At 49.1% G+C, this 27781-nt stretch overlaps 2 protein-coding genes across 6 annotated transcripts in view; one reads left to right on the top strand and one right to left on the bottom strand.

Moving 5' to 3' along the window:
- Positions 1-217: 217 nt before the first annotated feature.
- Positions 218-15541, bottom strand: LOC133344549 (probable mitochondrial glutathione transporter SLC25A40). The gene is made up of 10 exons (XM_061554535.1): positions 15383-15541; positions 10035-10094; positions 7418-7527; positions 6737-6804; positions 5243-5367; positions 4605-4778; positions 3919-4028; positions 3082-3163; positions 2412-2489; positions 218-1489 (listed from the first exon to the last, which is right to left on the bottom strand). The coding sequence occupies exons 1-10, from the start codon at positions 15465-15467 to the stop codon at positions 1350-1352; spliced, it is 1032 nt and encodes a 343-aa protein (XP_061410519.1). The 5' UTR covers positions 15468-15541; the 3' UTR covers positions 218-1349.
- A 2576-nt stretch (positions 15542-18117) lies between these two features.
- ADAM22 (ADAM metallopeptidase domain 22) overlaps positions 18118-27781 on the top strand; it is a 117924-nt gene continuing 108260 nt past the window's right edge. For all 5 annotated transcript variants that reach the window (XR_009755354.1, XM_061554534.1, XM_061554532.1 and 2 more), the window contains exons 1-2: positions 18118-18739; positions 22030-22199. Coding sequence is in view for 4 of the 5 variants with exons in the window: in XM_061554534.1 (XP_061410518.1) it covers positions 18241-18739; positions 22030-22199 (669 nt within the window). In the remaining variant the exon portion in view is untranslated. The remainder of the gene's footprint in view (positions 18740-22029; positions 22200-27781) is intronic.

Here is a 27781-nt window from a genome sequence, read left to right as displayed (position 1 = left end):
ATGCAATTTCTATTCTTTGGGTCTTTCGGTAAAGTCACGTAGATAGGCTACGTGAACCTATCTATGTGACTTTACTGAAAGACCCAAAGAATATGAATTCCTGCAGTCACGAAAGCTTGAAGTAAAAAAAATTAATTATTACAACAGGAGTGAGAAAGCAATGATGAACGCAGGACAAATGTGGGCATTTTAAATAAGCATTCATTCCACACACAAGAACAAGTGGGGTTTGTTTTAATCTTGGCATGAAATATGCACATTGTCAAACATCCGAAAATCACTGTCATTAATCTAAACTGCATTCATTCAATGATCTTAAATTATTATTGCTATTTCACTGATCACGCACAATAAATAACAGGATAGGTAAAAATAAGGAGCTTTTTTCATCACGAGCATTAAAACTAGAATTTTAATATTCGATATTCTCAGCTAGCCAACGAATTTGGCAAAAGTTATGTCACTGGTTTCCTCAAAATGTATTCTATTTAGTGTGCACGATTGTAATAGATGTCTGAACGTCACATGTCTGTGTTAACATCACGAATAGAACTCAATGGAATCCACGTTCTACACTCTACAGTCACCATTCAAATAAGTGCCACGGCCTGCAGCACAAGCGTAGCTGCCACCTCGCAGGACGCACTCGTGCAGGGTGGCGACATCACAGGTGTGCTTCACCAGCGCCCCACGCAGCCGACTAACACAAATACGATTGTGTTCTTAACTTGGGGGGGAATCCTAGGGATCACGGTGGTGAGCAAAATTATGCACGACTCAGAAGTCCCATTTTTTTTAATTCTAAGTGCATGGTCAGCCTACTTAATGGCCCATGAGCATTCATACATACTCATTGGTAGCATTCAAAAAAATGACCATAACTGAACAAACAATTGTGCTATCTATGGGAATTATGTGAACCTGACAACAGTGGGGAGTTCATGAGTGGAATAGAGGACAAGCATCTGAAAGGCGCTTCTCCAGGGAATGACTGGTGAATGATGCAGGTCCTTCCGTTTGTGCAGCTATATCGAACGTTTGGTACACCAAAATTGGACACGACCTCTCTATGATACACTGTTCGAACACTTTCACATGTTGGCCCAGATGGTAATTGAAGTAACAAAGCAAGGTTGGCAGGGGTCTTGCAAGGACACTTTCAACAATGATGAGTGTGGAGGGGCCACGAGTTTCTCCTCACTTCTGCACCCCACGCGTTCAGTCTGCTGTGTGTCTGTAGTCACCAGCGCTTCGCCCGCTCCGCCTGGTTGCACGTGCCAGCTCCACTGAGTCGCGGCCATGCGGCACGGGTCTTCGTGGGGGGAGGCCACCGACTCCACGCGGAGAACTCACTCGTTACTGTGCAGCGCCAGCGCCGACTCCAGCTCCCTCTGCTGGTTCAGCTTGCGGAAGAAGCTCTTTCCAAACTCATAAGTGCTGATCATGATGGCACACGCCGGTGCCACCTTGATAACGCGTGGCAAGAAGCCTGCAGGGGAAATGCCAACTCGATGCGTTCCCTTGAAACAAACCTCGGCACTCTCCATCCAGTATCAGCAAGCACAATGGGAACGACGCAGGAAAACTCATGCCGGCATGAAAACAACACTAATACAATGACGACATTACCACGTAATAAAACACACATTCGTATAATTATTTCCATATAAGTGCAATATAAAGAGATGGAATGCATCCGAAAGGATGTGAACCTAGGGAATGGAGTGATGAAATAAAACATAACAATGCATGCTGAAGCACGTGTGGAACATATGCACAATGTACGTTCACTTGACTGGGTTTGGCAAAAAACTTTTCTGGATTTTAAATAGCACTGAATGAGTATTGTGAAATGGTACCAGATGTTGAAATTCTGCTCCTTAAGAGCAGCCAGAGGATAATAATGAAAGCTAGAATATAAATTGACTATTGAATTTGCCAAGACATATGCCAATCTGGGATTTGTCTAAGAAACTCAGATCTCATTTTTTTTATTCTCCACTTGGGCTCCTCCATCCTTCATCACTGTTATGCCACATTTACAGATTATCCTTTCATCTCTATCCTTTGAACTACTTTTGCAATTATATTGCATATTATGCTGTGGTGTATTTTAGCTGGCATTCTAAATTTGGTGGTTAGTTGGATATTCTACTTAAATTGCCTTTATCTTGTTTTGTTCCAAGCTACTGTCGTCCAGTGTGCAGGCCGTGTCACCGTACAGGGCTCCGCCGGCCGGAGGGGCCCAGGTGCCGCGCTACGACAAGGGGGGAAACTAGAGAGTGGAGGCCCCACATGAACCACGCTGCGCCGCCGCCGAAACCGTGCACACGACTACCCCCACAGGCTAGCAGGAGCACACACACGCACAAATCAGCACGCGCACACAATGACATCAGATGCACACGTACCAGCAAACAGCCCTCTCAAGCCGGACTCCCAGTAAATCCTCTTCATCGCTGCCCAGGTTGAGATGTCACGAAATGCCCCTGCAATGTACAAAGTTTAGATTGAAACGTCAACGGATGGTTCTTCTGATAATTAAAAACGCCTAGACTACTGCTAGGCCATGTCACCGCCCCAAAAATGGACAATAGTAGAACACTTACAACATAAATACCCAGAGGTAATCCGCTGGTTAAGACTACTGTGACCACATGGCAACTGTATCTTGCTTTTGAGTTACAGCTGAGCTCAATCTGCGTGCGCAATTTTGACAAAGTGGAGGATGGTCCAGTGCAGATCTGCCTGTTATGTGAGTAGTAAAGAGAGGCTGGGGGCTGGTGAAACATCTCAACTGTCAATCAGACGCACCAACGTGTAGCAGTCTTGGTGTTCGCACTCTCAATACAATTTCCCATATGCTGTACATTCCCCCATAAACACATCAGTTTTAAAATATATTCTGTACCTCAAATGGAAGTAAAGATAGGCATGCACTGAGTACATGTCTGGTCTGCAGCAAATGCCTGTGTTGGGCTTTGCGTTACAACACCGAAGAGTTCAATATTGAAACGTGGATCAAACCACACTCCGGTACCAAATGTGATGCATCTCATCAGGCAGAGGTGTAAAACAAACCTTGTGTAATCTCCATCTCTCCAAGCTCGATCTGCCTGCGCGTCTTTACAACGTCAAAGGGCAACGTGGCGATTCCTGCGAACTGCAACAGCAGAAGAGCACTCACACTGTAAAAACACCATCACTGTTACCCGGCTTCCTCTCCATGACAATTCCTGCGGTCAGACAAACACACCACTCGCAGCTGAAATGCACGTGCATGTGAACACCTCGTAAGATGCAAGTTTAATTTGGAGCATCTGTCTGTGGAGCAGCGCTGAGTTGGACTGGCACCATTTTGTGGATACTGATGATGTTTGAACACCTTACTAAGATTTTACAAAACCGCTCACTCGGATTTTGGTCAAATCACACAAAACCAGCAGCCATAACCTCAACGGCATTGCTAAACCCTTGCGGCTTCATTCTAATAGATTTTTGGGTTAGGCCAAGTAATTATCTGGTAAAATTTCTGTAGTTAAGAGCCTAAATCACCCGACACAGCCAAACAAATTAAATTGCCACGTGCACAAGCATTTAATACTTGTTAATTAGCATGTTAAATGCTTATAAACGTGACACATTAATAATTCTTAGCTGTGTCGGGTGGTGGAGGGTCTTAATGATACACAAATATTGTAGCCAATTAGCTACTGCGCATGCTGCATTACTTCAGCCTATACTCAACGCAGCAGCAGCAGGAACTGTGGCGCGTGACACGATTGCATTGAGGCTGCTGCTCCGACTGGCTTCACGTCTCTCGCGTGAGAGTGGTGCAGGCCGCGAGGATGCACGTTGCTGCGGTGTGCGTGCGCTGTCAGGGGCGCGCTCGGCGTGCCGGGCAGTGGAAATGCTTACGGTGCCCGAGACGGCGCCGGATGTGAAATTAATGAGGAACGTTGCCTGGTTCACTCCGGCCGAGCCCATCAAACCGTTCTTTATGAGTTCGTAGTTCAGCCAGTAGAGCCCTGCCGATACAATACAGAACCACACGTCCAAAAAGTATAACACGATAAATACGTAGACAACATGCCTCCCTTCGCATGTTTGTTCGTCCACACAAATAATAAAATTGCACATCCCATTGGCCACAAAGCCTTCTGAGGGTGCATAATTGTAGAAGCATTGGCTCAACACAAGCAAACTCTGGACCAGTTTTGGCATTCAATGTCTTATCAGCAGTCAGGCTGGCGAAACTGCCAATGTTTATAAGCAAGGACCCTTCTTGCCAGACCTGGCCTCTACTACTTATGAGCTGTCCACACAGTGACAATAACAAACATCATAAACGTCATAACAGTCAAAATATCAGCAGTCAAACGCCAAACTTCTCATGTGATAAACATTTCTATGTAATTACAGTGTTTTATTTTTCTTTATTTTACCTCATCCACACTGTGTTCAACCACCACACCTCAGGTTACAACACTTCTATTTATGCTTCTTCCCTCGCCCTGTTCCAATTTGAAATTCCCTCCCATTGTATCGTTCCCTACAACGTTGACGTGTTGTGCCTGTGTTCAGCGCCCATTAAAGTCGCCCACCTGAGAAAGGAACATCCCTGAGGACGGTGGGCCCCCAGCCTCGCCACAGCGAGCGCCAGCCGTCTTGGGCCAGCGAGTGCCTCACGCACTCAGACAGTTCCTTGTACGTCAGCTGTCGCGACTGCATCTTGGTGCGGATCAGCTCAAGGGGGCTGATGACCGTGACGGCGCCGACTGTGAAACACAAACCAACCTCGATCAAACCTAGCCGTGACACTCAAGATGACCATGATGTAATTCATTTATCCAAGAAAGGCTCACCGAGTCTCAAGACTAATTTTCAGGAAAGTCCTGCATCGGGGTGTTTTAGCAAGTTGTCCGTAAACAGAATTTTCTCTGTGGAAGGAAACTAAGAGTGCCTGGAAACCTCCATAAGCGAGAGGCTATCAGGCCAGATTTTTACAATGTTGTTGTCTCCACATACAGGTTAAAAATCTAATTTTCTGTACTACCATCTTCTGGCAAGTATCCAGATCCGCAGGTTTGGAAAATCCATGAGTCCGCATGATCCACTAAGCCTTGCCTCCAAAACACACCAGATTAAAGCAATATGCCACAAACCCGGCCTGTCCATTTAAACAAGCAATCGAAACGGGGCGTGTTGCCTGACATCGCCAGTTTGTGAAAGTGTAACACACGTCTGGCCACGGCTCCTGCAACGAAAGGGATGGACGGATGCTGGGAGTTGAAGTGTCGCGCAAGGGAATCCCTCAGGAGGTCGTAGCTCGTGAAATAAATCACTGTTGCTGGAACGGCCATAACCCTGGGAAAAAACATGACACAAAAATAACCGCATTCAAGTCAAAACGCCCAACACATCTATTGCTTTGAATATCAACGCAAGCAGATAACACGTGCATTGTAAAATATTTGCACTGCAATACAAATAGCAGTAGTAATGCATTGAACGATAGTGCTCCAACGCATTTGCCTATTTGAGGTTGTCTTCATCTGAATGAAACTCCTGAAGTCAATTACTTGAAAGGGCAGAAGCATAAAATAGATTTGTTCCGACTAAGCATATTTAATCCATACATCTATGCAGACACTGCGAAGCACGCGTGTGCTGCTATTGCTTGTTCCCAGCTTGCGGTGTTAAACCTGTGAACACGTTATACTACCAAGCCTGTCTTGGGGAAAATTCGGGTCACAGTCACCATGCTCGTGCACGCCTCAGAAGTCTGTAGTGACATTGGTGAATATTCAGTGCGATCATAGCAGCATGCTGGCATCGTAGACGGATTGAGCAGAAACAGACTTGTCTATTTCTGTTATGTAACTTTACCACTGCACTGCTTGTGTAATCAGTTTTAGTACATCTGCCTAAGGTGCATCATCTGAGCCAATATTTTTCCGCAGCATTTGCTTGAGCAGACAAACCCTGCACCGGTATTGAGTCTCATCCACAGCCAAGCCTATTACATAAATGATGCCGGATCCTCAGATGGTATTGGCAAACGACATTCCTTCAACACCGTGGGCCTGTTCAGTGCAAACGCAGTAAACTTGTTCACATTATGTGCTGTCATTAGGGACTGCATTCTATTACCCCTCATCCTTTTATGAACCTTAAAACATGCTTGTATGAATATAGAACAAGATTTATATTTCGAAGAAGCCACTTCTGACAGCCTTTTCTGCCATTACTTCTCAATTCAATGATGTCTCCCCATGCCACGAGACTATATGTTCGGATTGGAGACATCAATTCCATTAACCTTGTGCTATTACAACATGTCCGACAAGCAACGCAAGCTCATAAAACAATGTCGATGCAAGGTCTTTTAAATTTCAATTCGGTCTTTAAAAAAGTTAAATAGTGAGCATAAATCAATGCCAACATTTGTACTTTTAAAACCAACACAATCGTCATTATAGTCGTTTATTTCGAATTACCCTGAGCCAAGCTCTTCAATCGGGTTTCATCAACAAAAAATAACACCGGTCTGACAAGTCACAGTAAAAATGTATCAATAATAAACAATAACAAATATGCAAAATAAGAAATCGACAGCAAATCATGATCGCAATATAAAATGATCCTTTTTTTTTAGCTCTACATCACAATCATCATTCTGGCAACATTCTGGTCAACTTATCTGATGGATATAGAAGAGAGAGGGATAACTCACAGAGTGGGCTGCAGGCCGCTCCATAACGACGCCACCCCCTCATATCGAACGATCTGGACAAAAGCATCCTGCAACAGAGGGGTTTGGTTCACGACAATTCGGCTTTCGGTGCCCCGACAGCTCCACAAATGTTACCATTCTTAACAGCTGCAGAAAACCGTTCACAACAATTAGGCTGCGATGACTCTTCCCAATTAGATGTTGCATTTATTGTGTTCCCCTCCTGATAAAGGTTGCTCTCCCGTCTTGTGAAAGGCATGCTATGTATGGGATTATGCGATTTAGGGAAATTCACGCCACAAAGTCACGCTCCCTCAGCACTTCACGCTTCCTGCCAGTCACATAAATAATATTTAAAAACTACATGCACACAAGCTGACACAATGAGCGGCCGCAGGTGTATATAGAGTACATGTGCAGACAGTCATGCAACAACTCGCATGTGTGTGGGGGCATACAACAGTGCACACGCTAGGCTACAACAGTCGTGATTCTGTGTCAGCAGTCTCCAATTACTGTGTGGCCGAACGGGAACCCTCGCAGCTGGTCACGACCATGCCATTATACTTTGGTCTAACTAGACCAATGGTAAAGAATGGTAAAACCAGATACGCCAGTCCATCCAGAGGAGTTAACAAGTGGTACTAGTTAGCAAGCAAGTCCTACGCAGCCCCTGCTCACCAGTGTGCCATTGACGTATCCTGGTGCTGGTTTGTACCAGGCCTTGGAGTTGCCATTCATGCAGACACAAAGATGATCCATCAGCCCGTTGCAATAAACAAAACACTTGCCTGTAAAACAACATGAAACAGGCAGGCAAAACTTTCAACTATGGCCACAACATCAATATTTCACTTAACACCTTGGTTTTTGCAGCAAATATTTTGAGAAGCTGGGTTCGGTGACAAAGGTTATTCTGTCTTCCTGGATTGTATTCCTGTATCTAATTGCTATACTTGAGAATTGTTCTTCACCTCACTGGCAAGTGACAAGTGAGGTGAAGCAATGATACTCGGCACGTTAATTGCTTGTACATGTCACAATTACGGGACATTTGTTTGGAAATAACAGGTGGTGGATGATCTTTTGAAAGAAATTTGGCCAAATCATTGGGCCGTAACTCAAATATAAATATATTATGAATAAAATCATACTATACAAACCTACAATTCTCCAACCTAACACAAGCACACTATGTAGTTTAATTATACGTGCAGGTGCCATCCTCTCAGTGGGTCTGCTGATACGCGATTATTTCGGCTATCCATGCAGCCCAGAGGATCCACCAGTAAGGGCCATATTTTAAGTCAGGGCTTAGCTCTGGCTTGAGCTGCTCAGTTGCTTCAGGCTCAGCTCATTGAAATCTTGAGCATGGCTGGGACTACACTCAGTCGGCTCAAGTAAGCAAGCCTTTGAGCCGGAGCCAAGCCCGAGCCGAGCCGTGACTACGAATGCGGGCCTAAGACAATGACAAACAGACGTCCTCGCGGTCGCAGGGAAGTGTCTGCACTGCAACGAGAGGATCCCGCACTCCACTATGAGGCCGACCCCTCCACAGCGCACACGCCGTACATGCGGCACAGTGCACCCTGCATTGACAACGGACATCGCCCTCCATCAGGCGATGTCACCCAAGCACTGGGGCTCACTCGCCGCTCTCTCTTATACGCATCATCGCTGGGAAGATGATGCAAAATGTGTAATATCAAACTCTCTCTCCAATCCACAATGCGGACAATTCAAATATCCCCCAATAGTATTTATTGATTAATCGACTTTTGCAGGGCTGTGACATGGCCTAGTACTAGCACGTTCACCACTTGTTGCGGAGGTTCAGGATTCAAATCCAGCGGCCGTCCAGGTTATTGCTGCAGGAGCAATAATTATAACAATACGCACCATCAACTTCACAGTGGCCATAAAAGACCACATGACGTCATTCGCAAGAGTAGGCCATTGTGTGCCATTGTCAGGGTCAAAATGTTACCAACTCTCAGACAAAGCAATTGAATGGCAAAAATCACTCACTCCTGAATATCCAATAGCTGCTCTTGATAGGCCAATATAAACAAGATTTTTATTGAATGTAATAGCTCAAGTAGCACAAATATGCCACTTGTGGCTCTGCATCAATATTAGTAACAAGGGCCTTTGAAGGTCTGGATGCCTAATGGCATACAGGGACAACAACCATTTCATAAGGCAGCATTTATCAATTGTGCATCTCAAAAATCTGGCCATTACAACTTCCATACCATTTTGACAATGACTGAAGACATTGTAGCCAGCAAGCGGAGCATGAAGGCAGCAAACAGGAGGTTGATTGGCAATTCACACAAATTCATACAGCAAACTACATTCAACTGCAATTGCCAATGACGCTCTGGGATCTTTTTCACCGGGTGTTCTCAAGCAGGGCTCCACAAACCTCGTGAGGATGTGGTAACAATCAGGGGGCTGTGGAAGACCAAGCATCCACAGCAATAGGCGTGGGGGGGCTGCAAGAGGTCAAGGGATTTGTATTTAGAGGTCCACGAAAGAGAGCAATGCTTGGTGTGAGGCGTTGGAAGAGCAAGCACTCCCCATTATACCACTTCAACATATCATCTTTCCACATTTCCATCTGCACAAAAACAAAACTGTTCACTGTGAGACACCAATGAAGCTTGGAGGAAGCTGTGGTACTCGAAAAGATCCCTAATCCAGAAACTAAACAATGATTGGGCATATATTTTATAGCACACATCCCCCTCAGTTGCAAGTCATCATGATGAGATGTGAATCATGTTACTCCAAGTGAACGATGACTGGTAGCTCGTTCTACACAAATACATCCCCCCCATAGCGCCACACCGACTGCTGGGCAAGTAGTGTCGGTGAGCACCAATTAAGGCTGGCACGGTGCACAATGGACTGCTGTGGCCAGCACCACACCAGGCTGCCTGTGTCTCTTCGGTCCTGATGTTTACACACTGCAGCAGGTATTCATTTAAGGCTGAATCCACTTAGAGGAGACCCAGGAAAGGTTTCAGATACCACATGCCACTGATGTTATCCATCACCTGCCATCGAACTCTGGGGTAGTGCAGGGTGCTAACCGCTGTGGCACCACTGCAGCATTGCATCCATAGACACACGTGCCGAAACCATCGCACACGCACATGGCAACGCGAGACATGAAGAACGCAATATGAAAGGGATGCTCAATCAAAGGTGAAAGCTTGACCTTTGGCAAACACCACAAACATTGATTGCTGCGTATATAGTCGCCATTACACTCGAGTTATACTGCAATTACCTTTGTAAAACGGAGTCTGCTGAGCTTGAAGCCTTATTTTTACCACATCCAATGGAGTTACTGCAAAATAAAACACAAAGAGCGAGGTTAAATGTGCCAGCTACATACAGGATCGGTTTCATGTGTGAGCGAACATCACTTGCTTCCAATTATTAGCAAAAAATATCAACGCCCGTTAATTGCCAAGGCAGTATGTTTCAGCTATTTGTTCAGTATGTGAATGTGGTTCTCAATATACATTTAATGTAGACTCAAATAACTGCACTGGTTGGGGGAAAGGAACACATGTACAATCGGGGTGATGAATGGCACAGGCAAGGGAAGGAGACGGGGCTGGTGGGTTTAGTGGCCGGAAGTGTGAGCAAGGTGCAGATGAGCTACTAATTAATTCATAAATATGTGAACAATAATAACTTCATACATTTGGTATTCATTCCATTCTTATCGCGAAGGTTATCATGAAAGTGCCGTTTCACACGAAGTCTGCAGTAGTTTCACAGTAGGGGCGATCAAGTTTCTGCGTGTAATCCCCAAGCGAGTAGTGTGTGGGTGGTTGTTGTTGTAGTGTTTGGCGTGATGGCCTGCGCTGATGGGAGAGCATCTGTCGTCGGCGTGGTCAGCACTGGGCGTGCACTTTCCCAACATATACTCGTGCCGCCGATTTCAAAATAGAAAATACAGATAAAAGAAGATCCCTCTGCTACACATTTTTAACCAAGGGCCCTAACGGACCGAATTGCTCTTAGCGATTGTGTACTCGTCCGTCTGGAAAGACTTCAAATATAATGGGGGAAAGCCCTAATTCAAGATAAACACACATTTAAACCAGCACAAACAATTGCACAAACTTAAGTAGACTCATAACGCTGTTGGAGTAAAGGGGATTGGAGATGATTATAGCTCAGCGACAATGCCAGAGGCTCACATACAGAATAAGCGCTAAGTCTCCATTTGAACTTTACGGTCCAAGGCTCATGGAGACTCGCAGTCCCCCGAGTAATTAATTTTGAAGTTCAGTGACAATGTGCTAACGGGACAGTAAGTGTAACGTACTTTAGTATTGTTGTATCTCGGGGTCACTGCCAATCTCAAGAGCACCAGACAGAAACCAATGCTGCTGGAGTAATGCACGCCCAGAAGGCCATGTGACTGACGGGATGTCTAAACAATGCATTTGTATTGTGTGTGAAGGCACATATGTAGAGGGATGTCTAAACAATACATTTGTATTGTGTGTGAAGGCACATATGTAGAGGGATGTGTAAACAATGCATTTGTATTGTGTGTGAAGGCACATATGTAGAGGGATGTGTAAACAATGCATTTGTATTGTGTGTGAAGGCACATATGTAGAGGGATGTGTAAACAATGCATTTGTATTGTATGTGAAGGCACATATGTAGAGGGATATGTAAACAATACATTTGTATTGTATGTGAAGGCACATATGTAGAGGGATGTCTAAACAATACACTTGTATTGTATGTGAAGGCACATATGTAGAGGGATATGTAAACAATACATTTGTATTGTGTGTGAAGGCACATATGTAGAGGGATGTGTAAACAATACATTTGTATTGTGTGTGAAGGCACATATGTAGAGGGATGTGTAAACAATGCATTTGTATTGTGTGTGAAGGCACATATGTAGAGGGATGTGTAAACAATACATTTGTATTGTGTGTGAAGGCACATATGTAGAGGGATGTGTAAACAATGCATTTGTATTGTATGTGAAGGCACATATGTAGAGGGATATGTAAACAATACATTTGTATTGTATGTGAAGGCACATATGTAGAGGGATGTCTAAACAATACACTTGTATTGTATGTGAAGGCACATATGTAGAGGGATATGTAAACAATACATTTGTATTGTATGTGAAGGCACATATGTAGAGGGATATGTAAACAATACATTTGTATTGTATGTGAAGGCACATATGTAGAGGGATGTGTAAACAATACATTTGTATTGTAAGTGAAGGCACATGTGTAGAGGGATGTGTAAACAATACATTTGTATTGTATGTGAAGGCACATGTGTAGAGGGATATGTAAACAATACATTTGTATTGTATGTGAAGGCACATGTGTAGAGGGATGTGTAAACAATACATTTGTATTGTATGTGAAGGCACATATGTAGAGGGATGTGTAAACAATACATTTGTATTGTAAGTGAAGGCACATATGTAGAGGGATGTGTAAACAATACATTTGTATTGTATGTGAAGGCACATATGTAGAGGGATGTGTAAACAATACATTTGTATTGTATGTGAAGGCACATATGTAGAGTAGGCGTATTGTCTGCTGATTTATTTTGTTGATTAGATTCTCAACAATGACGGCTAATGATTAGTTTGTGGGATGGTGAAGGCTGAGGGGTTGACTCGTGAACGTAAAGGATTTTTCGTACCATATGCGGCTAACCGATGCTCTACGCGATTTACATTCACTCACGTGCGGTTGTGCGGTCTGAAGTGGGGCAACACTGTGTGTACTGTGTGTGTTCAGTGTGTGTTCAGTGTGTGCTGCGTGTGCTGCGTGTACTGTGTGTTCTGTGCGTGCTCAGTGTGTGCTGTACGGTGCGAAACAAGTTCAACATACACACATGTTATCACAGTAATTTGTAAAATATCACTAAATATTCCAATAAAAATATTATTTTTAAAGAACACATCCATCATCGAAATGTGTCTTGTGGAATGTTACGATCTTCATAAAGTGTGGCATGATTGACCCGTACTGCAGGCGTGAGGGTTGCCCTCGAGTTAATCAGATGGGGTGTGTTCAAGAAAAAGGAGTTTCTGCAATCCCCCACACGTCTGCTCGGGACACTTGCCAAAGTCGACCGGTTGCAAAAGAGCTCCCAGTGTACCCTGCATATCCACTCACTTCAGCTGGCACAGAGAGATGCTGTCCTCACTGTGCATTGCTATTGGCATGTTCATAAAGTGGTAACCATTCTGTCTATGTCTCGTGCCTCATGGCCAGTTTTATATAAAACAAAGTGGTTTCGCACACGTTACAATCGTTAAAGCTGTGAAAAACGAAAATGGTTGACGTGACACAAGCTGTGTCTGCTGCAGACGTGACTTTGTGAAGGGTTGGGATTGTGTCCAATGGGGCTCAGCCCCCAAGCGCACGCCCCTGGTGTTTACCACCCCGAGCGAGATGACAGCAAGGCAGAGGAGGGGGGCTTACGGATCATGCAAAAGTGCCGTGGGCCGGCTCCACATGAGCAGACGGCGAAGCTGCACTGCGAACCCACTCGCGAGATTCCAGCAATGCTGTCCCCCCGCATTGCGTGCTCGCGCCAGCGACACGTTGGTTCTCAATGCCATCTATAATTGGACGCGTGACAACACCAGCTCCACCAGCAGCACCACCACGTGGGGGCCCAAGAGGCAGTTCGGGGCGGGTGGTGGCACCAACTGCAGCCCTTTCCCAAACACTGCCTGTGAGTGTGTGGACTATGAGATTAATGAGTGGATGTGGATTATAATAGTGTGAGAGTGTGGACTATGAGATTAATGAGTGGATGTGGATTATAATAGTGTGAGAGTGTGGACTATGAGATTAATGAGTGGATGTGGATTATAATAGTGTCGAGTGTGAGTGTGGACTATGAGATTAATGAGTGTATGTGGATTGTAGTGTCGAGTGTGGATTATAAGAACATCAAGTGTGAGTGGATTATAATAGTAACGTGTGGCTTTAAATTACACCAAATGTGCTTCTTTGTATTTGATCATTGTTATATATCTAAATGTACAACTTAAAGATAAAACACACCATTGCCCCTGTTTTACAGCGATATAGTAATGTATGTGTATTTATTGTTGAGTTAATGTATTGTCTTTAGCGAGCCGGAATTCCTGGTGCAGAAATTGTTATTTTAAATAATAACTTACAAACCAAATGTTTAACATGCTCTACCTCGAGAGTGTCAGATTTTGTTTTATGGGATTCACAGCGAAACCAGCGGTACCTTTTTTTTCTTCTTCTTACAATTGGAACTGTGTGGCTAAGTGCTCTCGGAGGTAAATATCAAACGAATATCAAACATCCAATCAACTTTCCTTCGGTTCACAAGGAGATAAAGTCAATGATGGATCACCTATTATCGACACGGCACTGTACTCTGTGTAAATTGTGGCTTATTATTTACCATGTATGTTCATATATTTCTATTCACATGACCTCGAGTACGTCTCCCTTGTCGAGTAAGCACTCCGTAAACTCCGATGTGTTTTTCTAAAGCTTTAATTATTAACATCTCTGATACAACAGTCTTCAAACTTGGCAGCGATTCGGTTGAGGCGTGGAGAGGATGTTTGCTGAATAAGGGCCGATGGCCGAAACGTCGCCCAATACAGTATATTGCTGTCATTTTTACGGCCACGATGTTATTGAGGAATATGTTGATTTTGTTTAGTTATCTGTGCACCACTGAGGCCGTCGGGTTGAGTCCCCGTGTCTCAAGGAGTCCCATCTGCAGGGGCCGAGCACGCGGTGGGAGGGGGGGGGGGCTGATCACGTGGTGGGGGGGCTGAGCACGCGGTGGGGGGGGGGGCAGAGCACGTGGTGGGGGGCAGAGCACGTGGTGGGGGGGCAGAGCACGTGGTGGGGGGCTGAGCACGTGGTGTCATGACAAGGTGACGCTGCGGAATGCGCTCCTTGTGCCGTTTTCACGCAGTCGCTGTGAGTGTGCATTCCGTCCGTGGCGGCGGTCACACGCTCCGAGGTCACCACCGCCCCCCCCATCGCACAGATCGCTCGTCACGCCACGGGGCCCCTCACCACCCAGCGCCACTCGTCATCATTACGCAACGGGGCACGGTGAAACAGCAATTCCAGATGATGCACTCTCGTTCAACAGTACTGCTACTACTTACTACCTTACTGCTACTCCACTTGCAAACTCAAATATACCAACACCCGCCTTTCGCCACTAAGTGACGGTGATGTCACAACTGCGCCTGTGCCAGGCCAAGTGCACTTCGAGTCCACGTGAAGTGAAGAAGGCTCGCTCACTGGTTGACTGACTGAAATGACTGATAGATGTAGCACCTGTGCCCCCTCCTCAAACATACTCACTACCTCCCTAACATACTCACTGCCTCAAACATACACTCACTACCCCTCGCACTCACCATTGCATCCACTGCCTCATTCACTTCTCAATCGCTCGATTCCAGGACGACTCCTCGTACCTGGAGCCCCTTCTCTCTCACCCCGCTCGCTGTGTCCAGTGACCCCACCGTGACCCCGCTGTGTCCCGTGACCCCGCCGTGACCCCGTCGTGTCCCCGCCGTGACCCCTGGCCCGGACTCACCGAAGAGCGATGTGAGCAGCGCGCCCGAGCCGGACGCCGCCATCTGCTGCAGCGGCGAGATGCCGCTGCTGTGCGGGGCCGCCATGCGTGCCGCTCCGCTCCCGCGATAATCCCCACGCTGCTCCCCTCCCTGCTCCCCACTCACCACTGCTCCCCTTGCTGCTCTCCACTGCTCCACTCTCTGCTCCCCTCTCTGCTCCCCACTGCGCTCCACTCTCTGCTCCCCACTCTGCTCCCCTCCGTGCCCCACTCTCTGCTCCACACTCTGCTCCTCTCTCTGCTCCCCACTGCTCCCCTCTGCTCCCCTCTGCTCCTCTCTGCTACCCTCTCTGCTCCTCACTGCTCCCCACTCACTGATCCCCTCTCTCTGCTCCCCACTGCTCCCCTCTGCTCCCCTCTGCTCCTCTCTGCTCCCCTCTCTGCTCCCCACTCACTGCTCCCCTCTCTCTGCTCCCCACTGCTCCCCTCTGCTCCCCACTCACTGCTCCCCACTGCTCCCCTCTGCTCCGCTCGCCGCGACTGCGGCCACGCGCTCCGCACGGTCGCGGCTTCCGTGGGCGGGGCCCTGCTGCTCCGGCGGCGGCACCTGATTGGCCAATGAGCGCGACATCATCGGTGCCCGAGCTCCGAGGTCAAAGCGTCATTTTGACGCAACGATTGCTAAGTGACGTCACTTTCCGTGGCGCCGAGTGACGTCAGTGACGTAATGTCACTTGCTGTGCGCCGGGACGTCACTGGCAAGGCGTTAAGTGACGTCACTGGCCTGTCACGCACGTGGATTCAGGGAGCCGCGTGGGACGGGCGTCGAGTGAAAGCGAGCGACGCCTCCTCCATCGCGTGCCGCTGTGCAATGTGGCACCTCTCTGGGAGGACCTGGGCCCTCTTGACTCTCCCTCTTCTCTGTGACGGCCTCGCTCGGCACCCCGCCTCCCTTTATATTCATCCTCTTGGCTCCTCTTCCGAGGAGGATCACTGCTGGGGATCATCTGAAGCGCATGTCGATCTGTGGAACTGTTAACTCGGGTTCTGTGCGCGGCTGTGCTGTGCTGAACATTCAAATACAATAAAAAATAATACGGAACTGCGTGGCAAGGCAAGATAAGTCCGGAGCAGAGCCGATCACGGTGTCTTTAACGTCCACTGTGAAGCAGACGGCGCACGCTATTTCATGATGAACACACCCGCATCATTAACCAGCGGCGATCGCAGGCTTTGCCGCTGCCAATACCAGCATCATTCGCTACGCAGTCCCGCACGTACCGCTACAGTCCGTGCGTCTGTTCGAGGGTCCTAGCCCTGCAATGTGCTGTGCGTTGAGCGGTATGTTTTTGGAAGGCGTTGCTTGGTAGTGGATCCATGACTGAAACATTGATGAGGATGTTCATACCGCAGGAGCCGGCACGCATACAATAAATACTGCTTTACAGCGGGGAGCCAGGGAATTAATGTTACCTAGCAAAAGCTGATGTTTGCATTTGATTCACGACGCATTCCTCAATGGGATGATGAATAGTATAATTAGTGGATCCAACGTGCAGATCGCAGCAGCGGCTGTGGCAGGGGAGAGGTGGGGGAGGGGAATGTGGCTGGGCCTGCAGATCGCGTGGGCGGTGGCGGGGTAATCTCTCACACCTCCTTGGGGCCGCCACGGGGTGATGATGGCAGGAGGAGGAGGAGTATTGAGGATAAGTGATGGCGGTTCGCCGTAGTGATGGTTGAGGGTGCATGGTGATGGTAAGGATTTATATTGCGATGATGAGAGTTAGGTGATGGTTCGGGGTTTCATGATGAAAGGGTACGATGGTAATTATTTAAAAGAACAACAACAACAAAAATCGGTGATGGTAATGATTATGTGATGGTGATGGTTTGGGATGATACATAGGGTCGGTTGATGTGTAGGATGTTGGTCATGGAATGGTGTGTAGGGTCGTGGTGATGATATGGGATGGTGTGTAAGGTAGTAGTGGTATGGGATGGTGTGTAGGGTGGTGGTGGTGGTATGGGATGGTATGTAGGGTGGTGGTGGTGGTATGGGATGGTGTGTAGGGTGGTGGAGGTGGTATGGGATGGTGTGTAGGGTGGTGGAGGTGGTATGGGATGGTGTGTAGGGTGGTGGTGATGATATGGGATGGTGTGTAAGGTAGTGGTGGTATGGGATGGTGTGTAGGGTGGTGGTGGTGGTATAGGATGGTGTGTAGGGTGGTGGTGGTATGGGATGGTGTGTAGGGTGGTGGTATGGGATGGTGTGTAGGGTGGTGGTGGTGGTGTGTAGGTTGGTGGTGTGTAGGGTGGTGGTGGTGGTGTGTAGGTTGGTGGTGGTGGTATGGGATGGTGTGTAGGGTGGTGATGGTGGTGTGTAGGTTGGTGGTGGTGTGTAGGGTGGTGGTGGTGTGTAGGGTGGTGGTGGTGTGTAGGGTGGTGGTGGTGTGTAGGGTGGTGGTGGTGTGTAGGGTGGTGGTGGTGTGTAGGGTGGTGGTGGTATGGGATGGTGTGTAGGGTGGTGGTGGTACGGGCTGGGGGCTGTTCCCCGCTAGAGGTCGCTCAGCCCCGCCCTGCGCTGCTGCCGCCGTTGCTGGGAGCGACTGCGGAGCAGCGCGGCGCTGCTGCTGCTGCTGAGGCTGCCGCCGCCTCCTCCTCCTCTGCGCACGAGAGGGAGGGGAGGAGCCGTGCGGTGATTGCTGCGGGTGAGACGCGAGGGCAAGGGGGCCGTGTGCGGGGGGAGACGCCGGGAGGAGAGGGCAGGAGGAGATAGAGGAGATAGAGGAGAGGGTAGGAGGAGGAGATAGAGGAGAGGGTAGGCGGAGGAGATCGAGGAGGAGATCGAGGAGGAGGAGGAGGCTGCGCTGCTGCGGTCGATGCGGACGTCGTTAAGATGCAGTGCGCGTCCCCGCCTCGCGTGTGAGAGCCGCCGACTGAGCATTGAGTGGCGGCAGCAGCAGCAGCAGCGAGAGGAGGAAGACGGAGAGAGGAACGCGAACAGCGGCAGCGGCTTCATCATCGGTCGCGGCTGCGCGCGGACAAAGGAGCGAGGATCCCCGCCGCTCGCCCATGGGCGCTGCAGCGCCGCCCTGCCGCTGCTGGAGCCGGGAGAGCGCCGCGCGTCACCGCCACCACCAACACCACCACCACCAACACCACCAACACCACCATCATCATCATCATCATCGCCGCGACCCCGCGGGGCGGCGGCGCCAGCGATGACGGCGACGACGAGAGCGGCCCCTCGGATACCCACCACCCTCGCCACCCTCACCACCCTCACCACCCTCGCCACCCTCACCACCCTCACCCTCCTCCTCCTGGTGGTGGCGGAGCCAGGGCTGGCGGCGGGGGTGCGCGCAGCCAGACCTGCAGGTGCGACGCAGCTGCATCACGCTCAGCACGAACTCACCACTCACTCACTCACCACTCACTCACCACGCACTCATTCACCACTCACTCACCACTCACTCACCACGCACACCACGCACTCACCACTCACCGCTCACTCACCGCTCACTCACCACTCACTAACCACTCACCACTGACTCACTCACCACGCACACCACGCACTCACCACTCACTGACCACTCACTCACCACGCACACCACGCACTCACCACTCACCGCTCACTCACCGCTCACTCACCACTCACTAACCACTCACCACTCACTCACTCACCACGCACACCACGCACTCACCACTCACTGACCACTCACCACGCACACCACGCACTCACTCACCACTCACTCACTGACCACTCACCCACCACTCACTCACTCACCACTCACTCACCACTCACTCACTCACCGCTCACTCACCGCTCACTCACCGCTCACTCACTGCTCACTCACCACGCACACCACGCACTCACCACTCACACCTCACTCACTCACGACTCACTCACCGCTCACTCACTCACTGACCACTCACTGACCACTCACTTACCACTCACACACCACTCACACACATCACACACCCCCCTCACACACATCACACACACCACTCACACACATCACACACAAACACATCACACATCACACACACCCCTCACATATATCAGACACATCATTCATACATCACATACACCACTCACACACATCACATACACACCTCACACACATCACACACACCACTCACACACATCACACATATCACACACCACACACACACATCACATACACTCCTCACACACACCACTCACACCACTCACACACATCACACATCCCTCACACATATCACACAACACTCACACACACACCCCTCACACACATCACACACACACCACTCATACACATCACTCTGCCCACCCACATACCACTTACACACACCACTCACCTCCATCATAGATACCACGCACATACATCCCACTCACGCACACCACGCACGTACGAACCACACACCACACCGCCACCCTCTACATCAAACACCCCATCCACACCACCCCACCCACACCACCCAACACACACCACACTCATCCCCCCACCCCTGTAGGTCACGAGCACAAATCCACCCCACAACTCCCCCATAACCTCGCACATCCCTCCCAGGGTGCTCGTCCCCGCACCCCTTCTACAGCGACGCGCCCCCCCCCCCTATCCACTCGGGTAGTGGTGGTGGTGGGGGGCCACAGAGCCCCCCGAATGCCCCGTGCCCAACGCGCACTGCGCCTCCTCCTCTCCAGCACCCTCGCCTGGCTGCAGCGCGGCGCGTGCGCGATTGGTGCAGAGCGCCGCGTGTTTGGCGCGCGCGTGCGCGTGCGGTGCGTGCGCGTGCGTGCGTGCGCGCGTGTTTGGCGCGTGCGTGGTGCGCGCGTGCTGCGCGCGTGCGTGCGCGTGCATGATTGGGGCGCGCGTGCGTGGTGCGCGCGCGCATGGTTCGTGCGTGCGTGTGTGGCGCGTGCGTGTGTGGTGGAGCGGTCATATCACGGTTAGCGCGCTGCGCTACGAACCTGGCGTCCCGAGTTCGATTTCCGTTCACGGCCAAAGCCAGACGATTATCTGAACTGATCATGGGCCTCCCCTAGGTCGACTCAGCCTCAAATGAGTACCTGATGCATTGTGTAAACATAACAAATCGGGAGAAACAAGCGGCCGGCCATGGTACTGGCCACCCACCCTCTCGTGTACCCTGCCGGCCGTTATTGGTGCTCAAGGATGTCCTCGGGCGCCTACATTATCTGAAAAAAAACACAATTGGAGGCACGGAGTCTGAGAAGCTACCTTGGCTGTTCCAGAGGACTATCCGTCTGCTACAGATACAGTACAATGGTAGGCTAATCGACGCCCAGGTGCAGTCATGAAATTATTTCATGACTGGTATTTGCTGCTCACTGTGAGGAGTTAGAGATTGTGGATATGCCTCCGATGTAGTATGGGGATATTTTGAGGTAATTGAACATGCTGATAACTGGTACCAACGGTGTTAAGATCAGCCTCTGTGGAGGTTGTTCGTGGAGGAAGTTGCTGGGCAGTTGGAGGCGATAAAGGAACGCTCACACCAATGAGGAAATCAGTGGGCACAGTGGGGAGCTCAGGTGATGCATCTGCCAGTCAACTCAGTCAACCCACAGCACCTGGTTCTGTCCCGTAATCGACTCCCGAGCCTTCGACCCTTCAAGCGGCTTCAAAGTGCACATAGCCTGGCACACGCACGATGGTACCGTCAGTGCCACCTGGTGGCGAATGGCGACTGTGATTGTGTGTAACCCGCCAGGTGGCTCCGCGGTAGAGGGAGCAGCAGCGGTGGCCTCTTAGCCACCATCACAATAGACCACACGAGACCCGACTGACAACAGCAACATCAGTGATGCAGAGATACAAACTTGTGAAGCGGTTTCGTTCTTCTTAGGGCTCATCAGCACAGTTGAGTTACCATCACCATGGTCCAAGTTTTGCCAAATTGGAAAATGACTCAATTGGTCAATGATTTGCGCCAACCATCGCCCGTTCTGCGACACTTCTCTTGACCGTGACGCGCAGCGTCTCGTGAAGAGCTCCGCGCGATAAGAATGCCGCAAATACCAAACGTACGGACAAATCACTATTTGTGTGCACATTTTTAACCTGTCCGCAAATTACTCACTGGGAATACGTGCAGCGATCATCGCCCCCTATTGTAACAACTTGGCAGGATCCTCTTGAAGAAGAGCGAGGCTTTCCTGGGTGAACGAGCGTAATGATGATGATGTTTGTGTGCGTGCGAGTGTGTGTGTGTCTATGCGTGTGTGCGAGTGTGTAAGTGCAGTGGTGGTGCAGTGGTGAGCGCCACTGGGCGACAAACCCGGTGACCTGAGTTCAATTCCCGCTCATTACCAACAATAGTGGTTAATATTTGAATTGGTCCAGGGCTCTTCTAGATCGACTCAGTCTTTAATGAGTACCTGGTGCAGTGTGTGTAAACGTTTCCACGCGGTAGGCAAAAGCGGCCGGTCGTGGCACTGGCCACCCACCCCCTCGTGTGCCAAGCCGGCCTTCATAGGAGCACCTCGTTTGAGAAGCTTACTTTGGCTGTTCCGGGAGAATATCCATCTGGTACAGATACAATGCAATGGTAGGCTGATCAATGTCAACGAATGGTGTCATGACTTCCTACTGATACTCGCTAAGGCACTTTCCCCGACAGACCGACTAAAGCTACACGGGGGATCTCCTTTGTCTTTGCAGTGGTGGTGCGCGGCGGCTGGGCGCAGCGCGAGCTGACGAGGCCGAGCCGCCTGCTGTTCCGCGTGGAGGACGCACAGCGCGAGAGCCCCGCGCCCAGCGGCCGCCTCCTCTCCACGGTGCTGCGTGGTGCTGCCACGGCCTCCAAGCAGCAGCAGCAGCAGCATGCACAGGTGAGGCATCAGCCCCGTCACGCGGCACCCTCAACATCACGCAGCACCATCAACATCAAGTAGCAACATCACGCAGCACCATCGATGTCATGTAGCAGTGGATTGGCAGGAGGGCTGCACCTGGGATTGTTGTTATTGTATAAGTGTGGGAACGTTGTTCTGTACACAGCAGATCAATTTGGGGTTTGCTTGCGGTAATATAAGCCATGCGATTAGGTCTGCACGTGCTGTTGCTGTCATCGTGCAGCAAGCAGAGAAGTTTCTCCAGCGTGCCATGGGGAGCACAACGACAAAGATCCCCACGTAGCCTTTTGCTGACTGTTGGGACAACTAAGGCTCGCGAGTAGCACCTATAAAGGCTGCCATGGCACACGAGGGGGTGGGTGGCCAACATCACGCCCGGCTGTCTTTGTATCGCCAATGCTGATGTTTATACACACCACACCAGGTACTCATTTAACGCCGAGTCAACTAAGGGGAGTCCCACAGCGATTTATGTATTCATCACTGATGTTGGCTGTGAGTGGGAATTGAACGCGGGTTGCCTGGTTCCTAGCGCTTTGCGCTCACCACTGCGTCGCCGCTCCTCATATACACTCACTCAGCTCCTGAAGCTGCATTGATCCACTGGTCTGGTTTTGTTTGTCGTGGCACGAAGTTTACCTGTGAAAGGAATGCATTTTCTGGGAACAATAAAATTGCCCATTTCGGGCAGTGACAGCAGCCTCCTGTGACTGTCCCTGTATGGACGGCATTAGCTGACGCTGCTGAATGTGAGTGCTTTACTTGTAAAATGTCTGTGGGTAAGAGCCGAGTGAGATTTCCGTCTTGCCTACTCTTGCCTGTGGCAGCTTGGCTCAGTTGGTTGTTAATTTCTTAATGGTTCAGTCGCTGGGAATTATCACACTTGAGATTCTGGGCTATGACATCAGCACCCTTGCAAATGATGAGACAATTCATAGTTCACCCCCCCAGCAATTTGGAGTATGTCATCATGTGGGATGGCAATTCGAATATAATTTTTTGTTTGTTTCGTCTTTTGCACTTAGATTTATTGCTGTCTCCTTTGTACAAGTTTTGTTTTCCCCATATCAGCATTAGCCACGATCTATCCACTGCTGGATGAAAGCCTCCCCACGTCTATGTGGTGACCATTGTGTTTAGGTCTAAGCAGTGGCGGCTGGTGATATTTATTTTTGGGGGGGCGCATTTTTAAAATTTTATTGAGGGGGGCAAATAAATATAAAGCAGTACCAAAAGCCATTTTGACTACTTGAATATAAATTTTGATGATCTTTATTTACATTTCAGACCAAAAGAAGTACCAAAAAGCATGTTTCCTACTTGAACATAAATGTTTCTCTTTTATATACATTTCAGACCAAAGTACCAAAAAGCATGTTTCCTACTTGAACATAAATGTTTCTCTTTTATATACATTTCAGACCAAAGTACCAAAAAGCATGTTTCCTACTTGAACATAAAAACGTTAGTTTCATGCTATTATCAATATGGCTGCGGCTACTTTCATGACGTTTGCATTTGTCAGAGAGATGTTTGAGGTCTCTTACCCCCGTCGTTGTCCACAAAACTTCAGTGCCGACACTTTGAAATAAAAGACAGGGAAAACAAAAAAGAGAATTGCTAACATCACATCCAGCCAGCCACCTCCGTTTCTCATAACAAGCGCGGGTGAAGCTTCGTGTGTAGCTTCGTCCTCTGTCACTGGCCTGCTGCTGGATTTGTAAATCGGGTTGGTCCGGTCCGAGATCCTTTATCTTTTTTATTTCTTCCAGCGAAAGCCTTGTGAAAGGGTTTTTTTGTAAATAAATTACAGAATTTGGATGAACTGCTGCCATTGTTTACACAAAAAATTTGATCAGCCTAGCAAGTGTCAAAGTGGTGTCGCCTTCGCACTCGCAGTAGTGGCCTACAGCGTAAATTTGAATGACAGGTGACGAGAACCAATCAGATTGGATAAAATAACATGTATCCAATTCTGATTGGCCAGGGACGCAACGACTTGCGCCCCGAGGAGAATCTTTAAGAAACCAATTAGAGACCAGCTTCAGGTCACATGCTGTCCGAAAATGTAAAGTCTCACATAGACATCCATTTGTCCGGGGCCCCGCATAAAACACATTGAAAAACATAGAAAATAGTTGACCGATTAAAGCCAGTTTTTATTAAATGCTGATGCTTTTCTTACTACCAGCCGGCACATCGTATGAAAAAAATATTTTATTTATGTATTTTTATATAAATTTTGTATATGTATATTTCTGGAATATTGATGGGGGCGGCGCCCCTGCGCCCTCTATTGACGAGCCGCCACTGGGTCTAAGACTGATGGAGACATCGCTCCACCGTGGAGGTATTTGATTTTAGGGACACTTGGACGTCACGGCAAGAAGAGCCTGTGCTCCTGACCCTGCCTCCATTATGTGTGGAGTCTGTATAGTCCCCCCCCCCCCCGGCTCTGCGTGGGTTTCTTCTGCGTTCTCCAGTTTCCGCCCAAAGTTTAAAAGCATGTTCAGTTTAACTGGTATTTGGCAAAACATCCCATTGCTGAAGAATTGCCTCCAAATTAGTCAATTGGATTGCATGTAGCAACATTGTCCACTTCTGCAAACATCTAGTGAGGCTTTCCTGAATAAACTAGTGGAGTATTCAAATGAACATCTGGTTCATGTATTGCCACATTGATGCCACTCTTAGAGTTGGGATCGAACAGGAAACTTCTGGATTACAAGTCCAGCGTGCTGCTGACCATTATACGACCATGGCAGCTCCCTTTTCGCACATTGTGAGGTCAACAATCGATTGCAATCAATTAATCGGTGCAGCGTGGTCTCTACAATTCGTGTTAGAACACATGGCACTCGGTTCATTGCCCCAACATTGCCCCAACAGTCTGTTAAGGCTATACGGAGGATCTTTGTCTTTGTGTGGGGCACTGTTCCAACCTTCATTGATCGCACAGATGACACAGATAGTTTAATTGTCCATTATCAAACTAAACCTCGATGATGATATTTGGCAGAATATGATATTTAAGAAAAAATCATTAAATTATGGTAGATGTTGACAGTTTTAGCAGATTTATATTAAATAGAAAGGAGATGAGGGACTGTGTTAGCAGTGGTAGTCCATGGACCAGAGCAGATATTAATACCACATATGGTAGCAGCGCCAAAAAGAGCGAATTGTTTGATAACCGACTTATTGTATTAATTAGTACCACACAATTCACTGTTGTTGGTCACATCAGGAAATTCTCACGATTGTGGTAAGTTGTTGTTGTTGTTGAGTAGCGTAACGAGCTCTGTGGTGCTGGCTCTGAGCGGCGCTGCTCGTGCTGCTTGTTGGGGTTGTGAGTGTGTTGCACAGGGCCGCCATGATTAACACTGTGGCTGGAGCAGCCTCAGCAAGACTATGCGCCATCTGTTTGTGGATTTTAAAGATTCGTTGATGTCATTTGCCAGAGTAGGCCATAGTATGCCAGCATCATGGTCCAAATTTGAAAATTAGAAAATGAGCTATAATTTACTCCACTGGATTATAGACAGCAATCATCGCCCCCTCCTGCCAAAACCTTGCAGGACTCTCATAAAAAAAGAGTCAAGAGAATCAGCGAAGCTTTCCTGGTTAAACAACAATAACAATATCATCGGGAGACAGTGGGATACGGCAGGAGGGGTGGGAGTCAGGCCAGGGGAATGCGTGAGAGAGCGCGATGCGTCGTCACGGTGAGCGCTGGCCTTGGCCAAACATTAGGGGTGCTTTTAAAGGGTCAATGTTGTCAATGTAAATAAACACAATGCAGTGACGACCATATCCAGCCACGATATTCTGCTGGAACGCTTGAGCTACCGTGGGAAGGGGGCATGGTCAAGGTCACCTCAATCCATCATCCCCCTAAGGTTTATTAAATAAATGGCTCATTGTGAGAAGTCAATTATGTTCACCCCACGGATAAACTGGCTCCTGCCATGGGGAATGTAGTGTGTATAACGCTATTCCGTACTTGCGTATGGCAATATGTTCAGGAGGTAAATGCCAATGTCGAGGCAAGCCAACTATGAGAGGGCACCAGGAGAGAGCTGGCACAGCTCCGCTGGTCCTCCATCGCACGAGCGCAGACCACAATGGCCCGTCCTCAACCATCCATCCATGAAGGAGGTGCGCGCACTGGCCCAGCGATGCCCCGGTGTGGTTGATGCTTCCGCCGGTGTCTACGAGGAATGTCAAAGCCAGGGGGCGCAATGCCTGGGTCCCGAACGAGGCTTTCGCTCTGGACGTCCGTGGCATTCCACCCCGCCTGTTAGCGTTCCCGCGCGAGAGCCCAGGAGGGCGATAGCGCCGTCCCGGAAGGGGGACCGGGGCCTGAGTCAGTGGCGAGGCGCACCGTCGGGGCCCCGGCCGATAGGCAGGCCACCGTCGGCAAGTAAACGTGTTAACTCCTTTGTGGCCTGCACGCTTCCGCAGATGCCTGGTGGCAGAATGTTCGCCAGAACAGGGAGCCAGGGGATTGCCGTCAGCCCCAGTGTCCCGGTCACGATGCGTACCGCGTTACCCAATTGCACATCTGGCAGTTTTGTGTACGAGCTCCCACTGAGAAGATCGTCGAGAGATCGGCAGTTCGCAGCGCACTGAGGTGACCCAGGTCGCCCCGTGGGGCATGAAGTCCAGACTCCTGTCCATGATAACCCCTCGATATCTTGGAGTGGGGCCACGGGCCACTGGGTCATCATAGAAGGACCCATCGAGGGTGGCGTCTGCTACACGACCGTTCAAGCGGAGATTGCTTGTGGGCAGCCTTGAAAGGCCCCGGTCGGCATTTCCAACGGTGGAATCACACCCTCAACAAAGCCAGATCGGCTGCCAGAATGCTGGCCATGCCCTCTGGTTCACTGAGTTAGCAGTGTAGCGCGCGAACCACTGTGCTACCCACCTAGCCCAACTCTGGCTCAGCTCTGGCTCCGCTCTAGCTCAGCTCTGGCCCGGCACTAGCCCAGCTCTAGCACACAATGGCTTGCATTTGTTTTTCAGCTCTTCTATGGGGTTTCTGGTGAAAACCACTCCTCTGGTATGTGCTGGTGCTTGTAGTGATGGAATGGCAAGCAGTACAGCAGCATTCTACCAAATCTATGATATTCTGGCACAGTGGATTGCGAGTAAAACAAATAAAACCCTCAAGATACGAGGGCAGACACGTGTCCATTAATTACCCATAATCCACCACAATAGCTCAATGCATGCTGTACAAGCGTCACTGTACTGCTCTGAACGGGCCACAGCGAGTGTGGACAGATATTGGCTACCGCATCAGGCAACCAAGCGTCATCCGTTTAACAGGCCACACTCTGCTGATGAGACCCAGAGATGAGAACGTTTGCCCGCTTGAGCAAATTCTGTGGGAAAAGTTTGATCTAGAAACCCCAGGGGTTGATGGACCACGCTGTGGTGTTCCCCTGGTGTAGCACTGGCTCCTGATTTGTCCTGGCTGTTTTTACCTAACTTGAAAGTAGCGTATTGGTTTTCAGAAACAATTTTAATCTGATTCTAGGACGAATGTGATC

This window comes from Lethenteron reissneri, chromosome 20, assembly GCF_015708825.2.
Source record: "Lethenteron reissneri isolate LAM-NWPU_2019-01 chromosome 20, ASM1570882v1, whole genome shotgun sequence".
In the NCBI taxonomy this organism is placed as follows: Eukaryota; Metazoa; Chordata; class Hyperoartia; order Petromyzontiformes; family Petromyzontidae; genus Lethenteron; species Lethenteron reissneri.
Note: the sequence above shows the minus strand (reverse complement) of the source record. Positions and strands in the feature narration are given on the sequence as shown.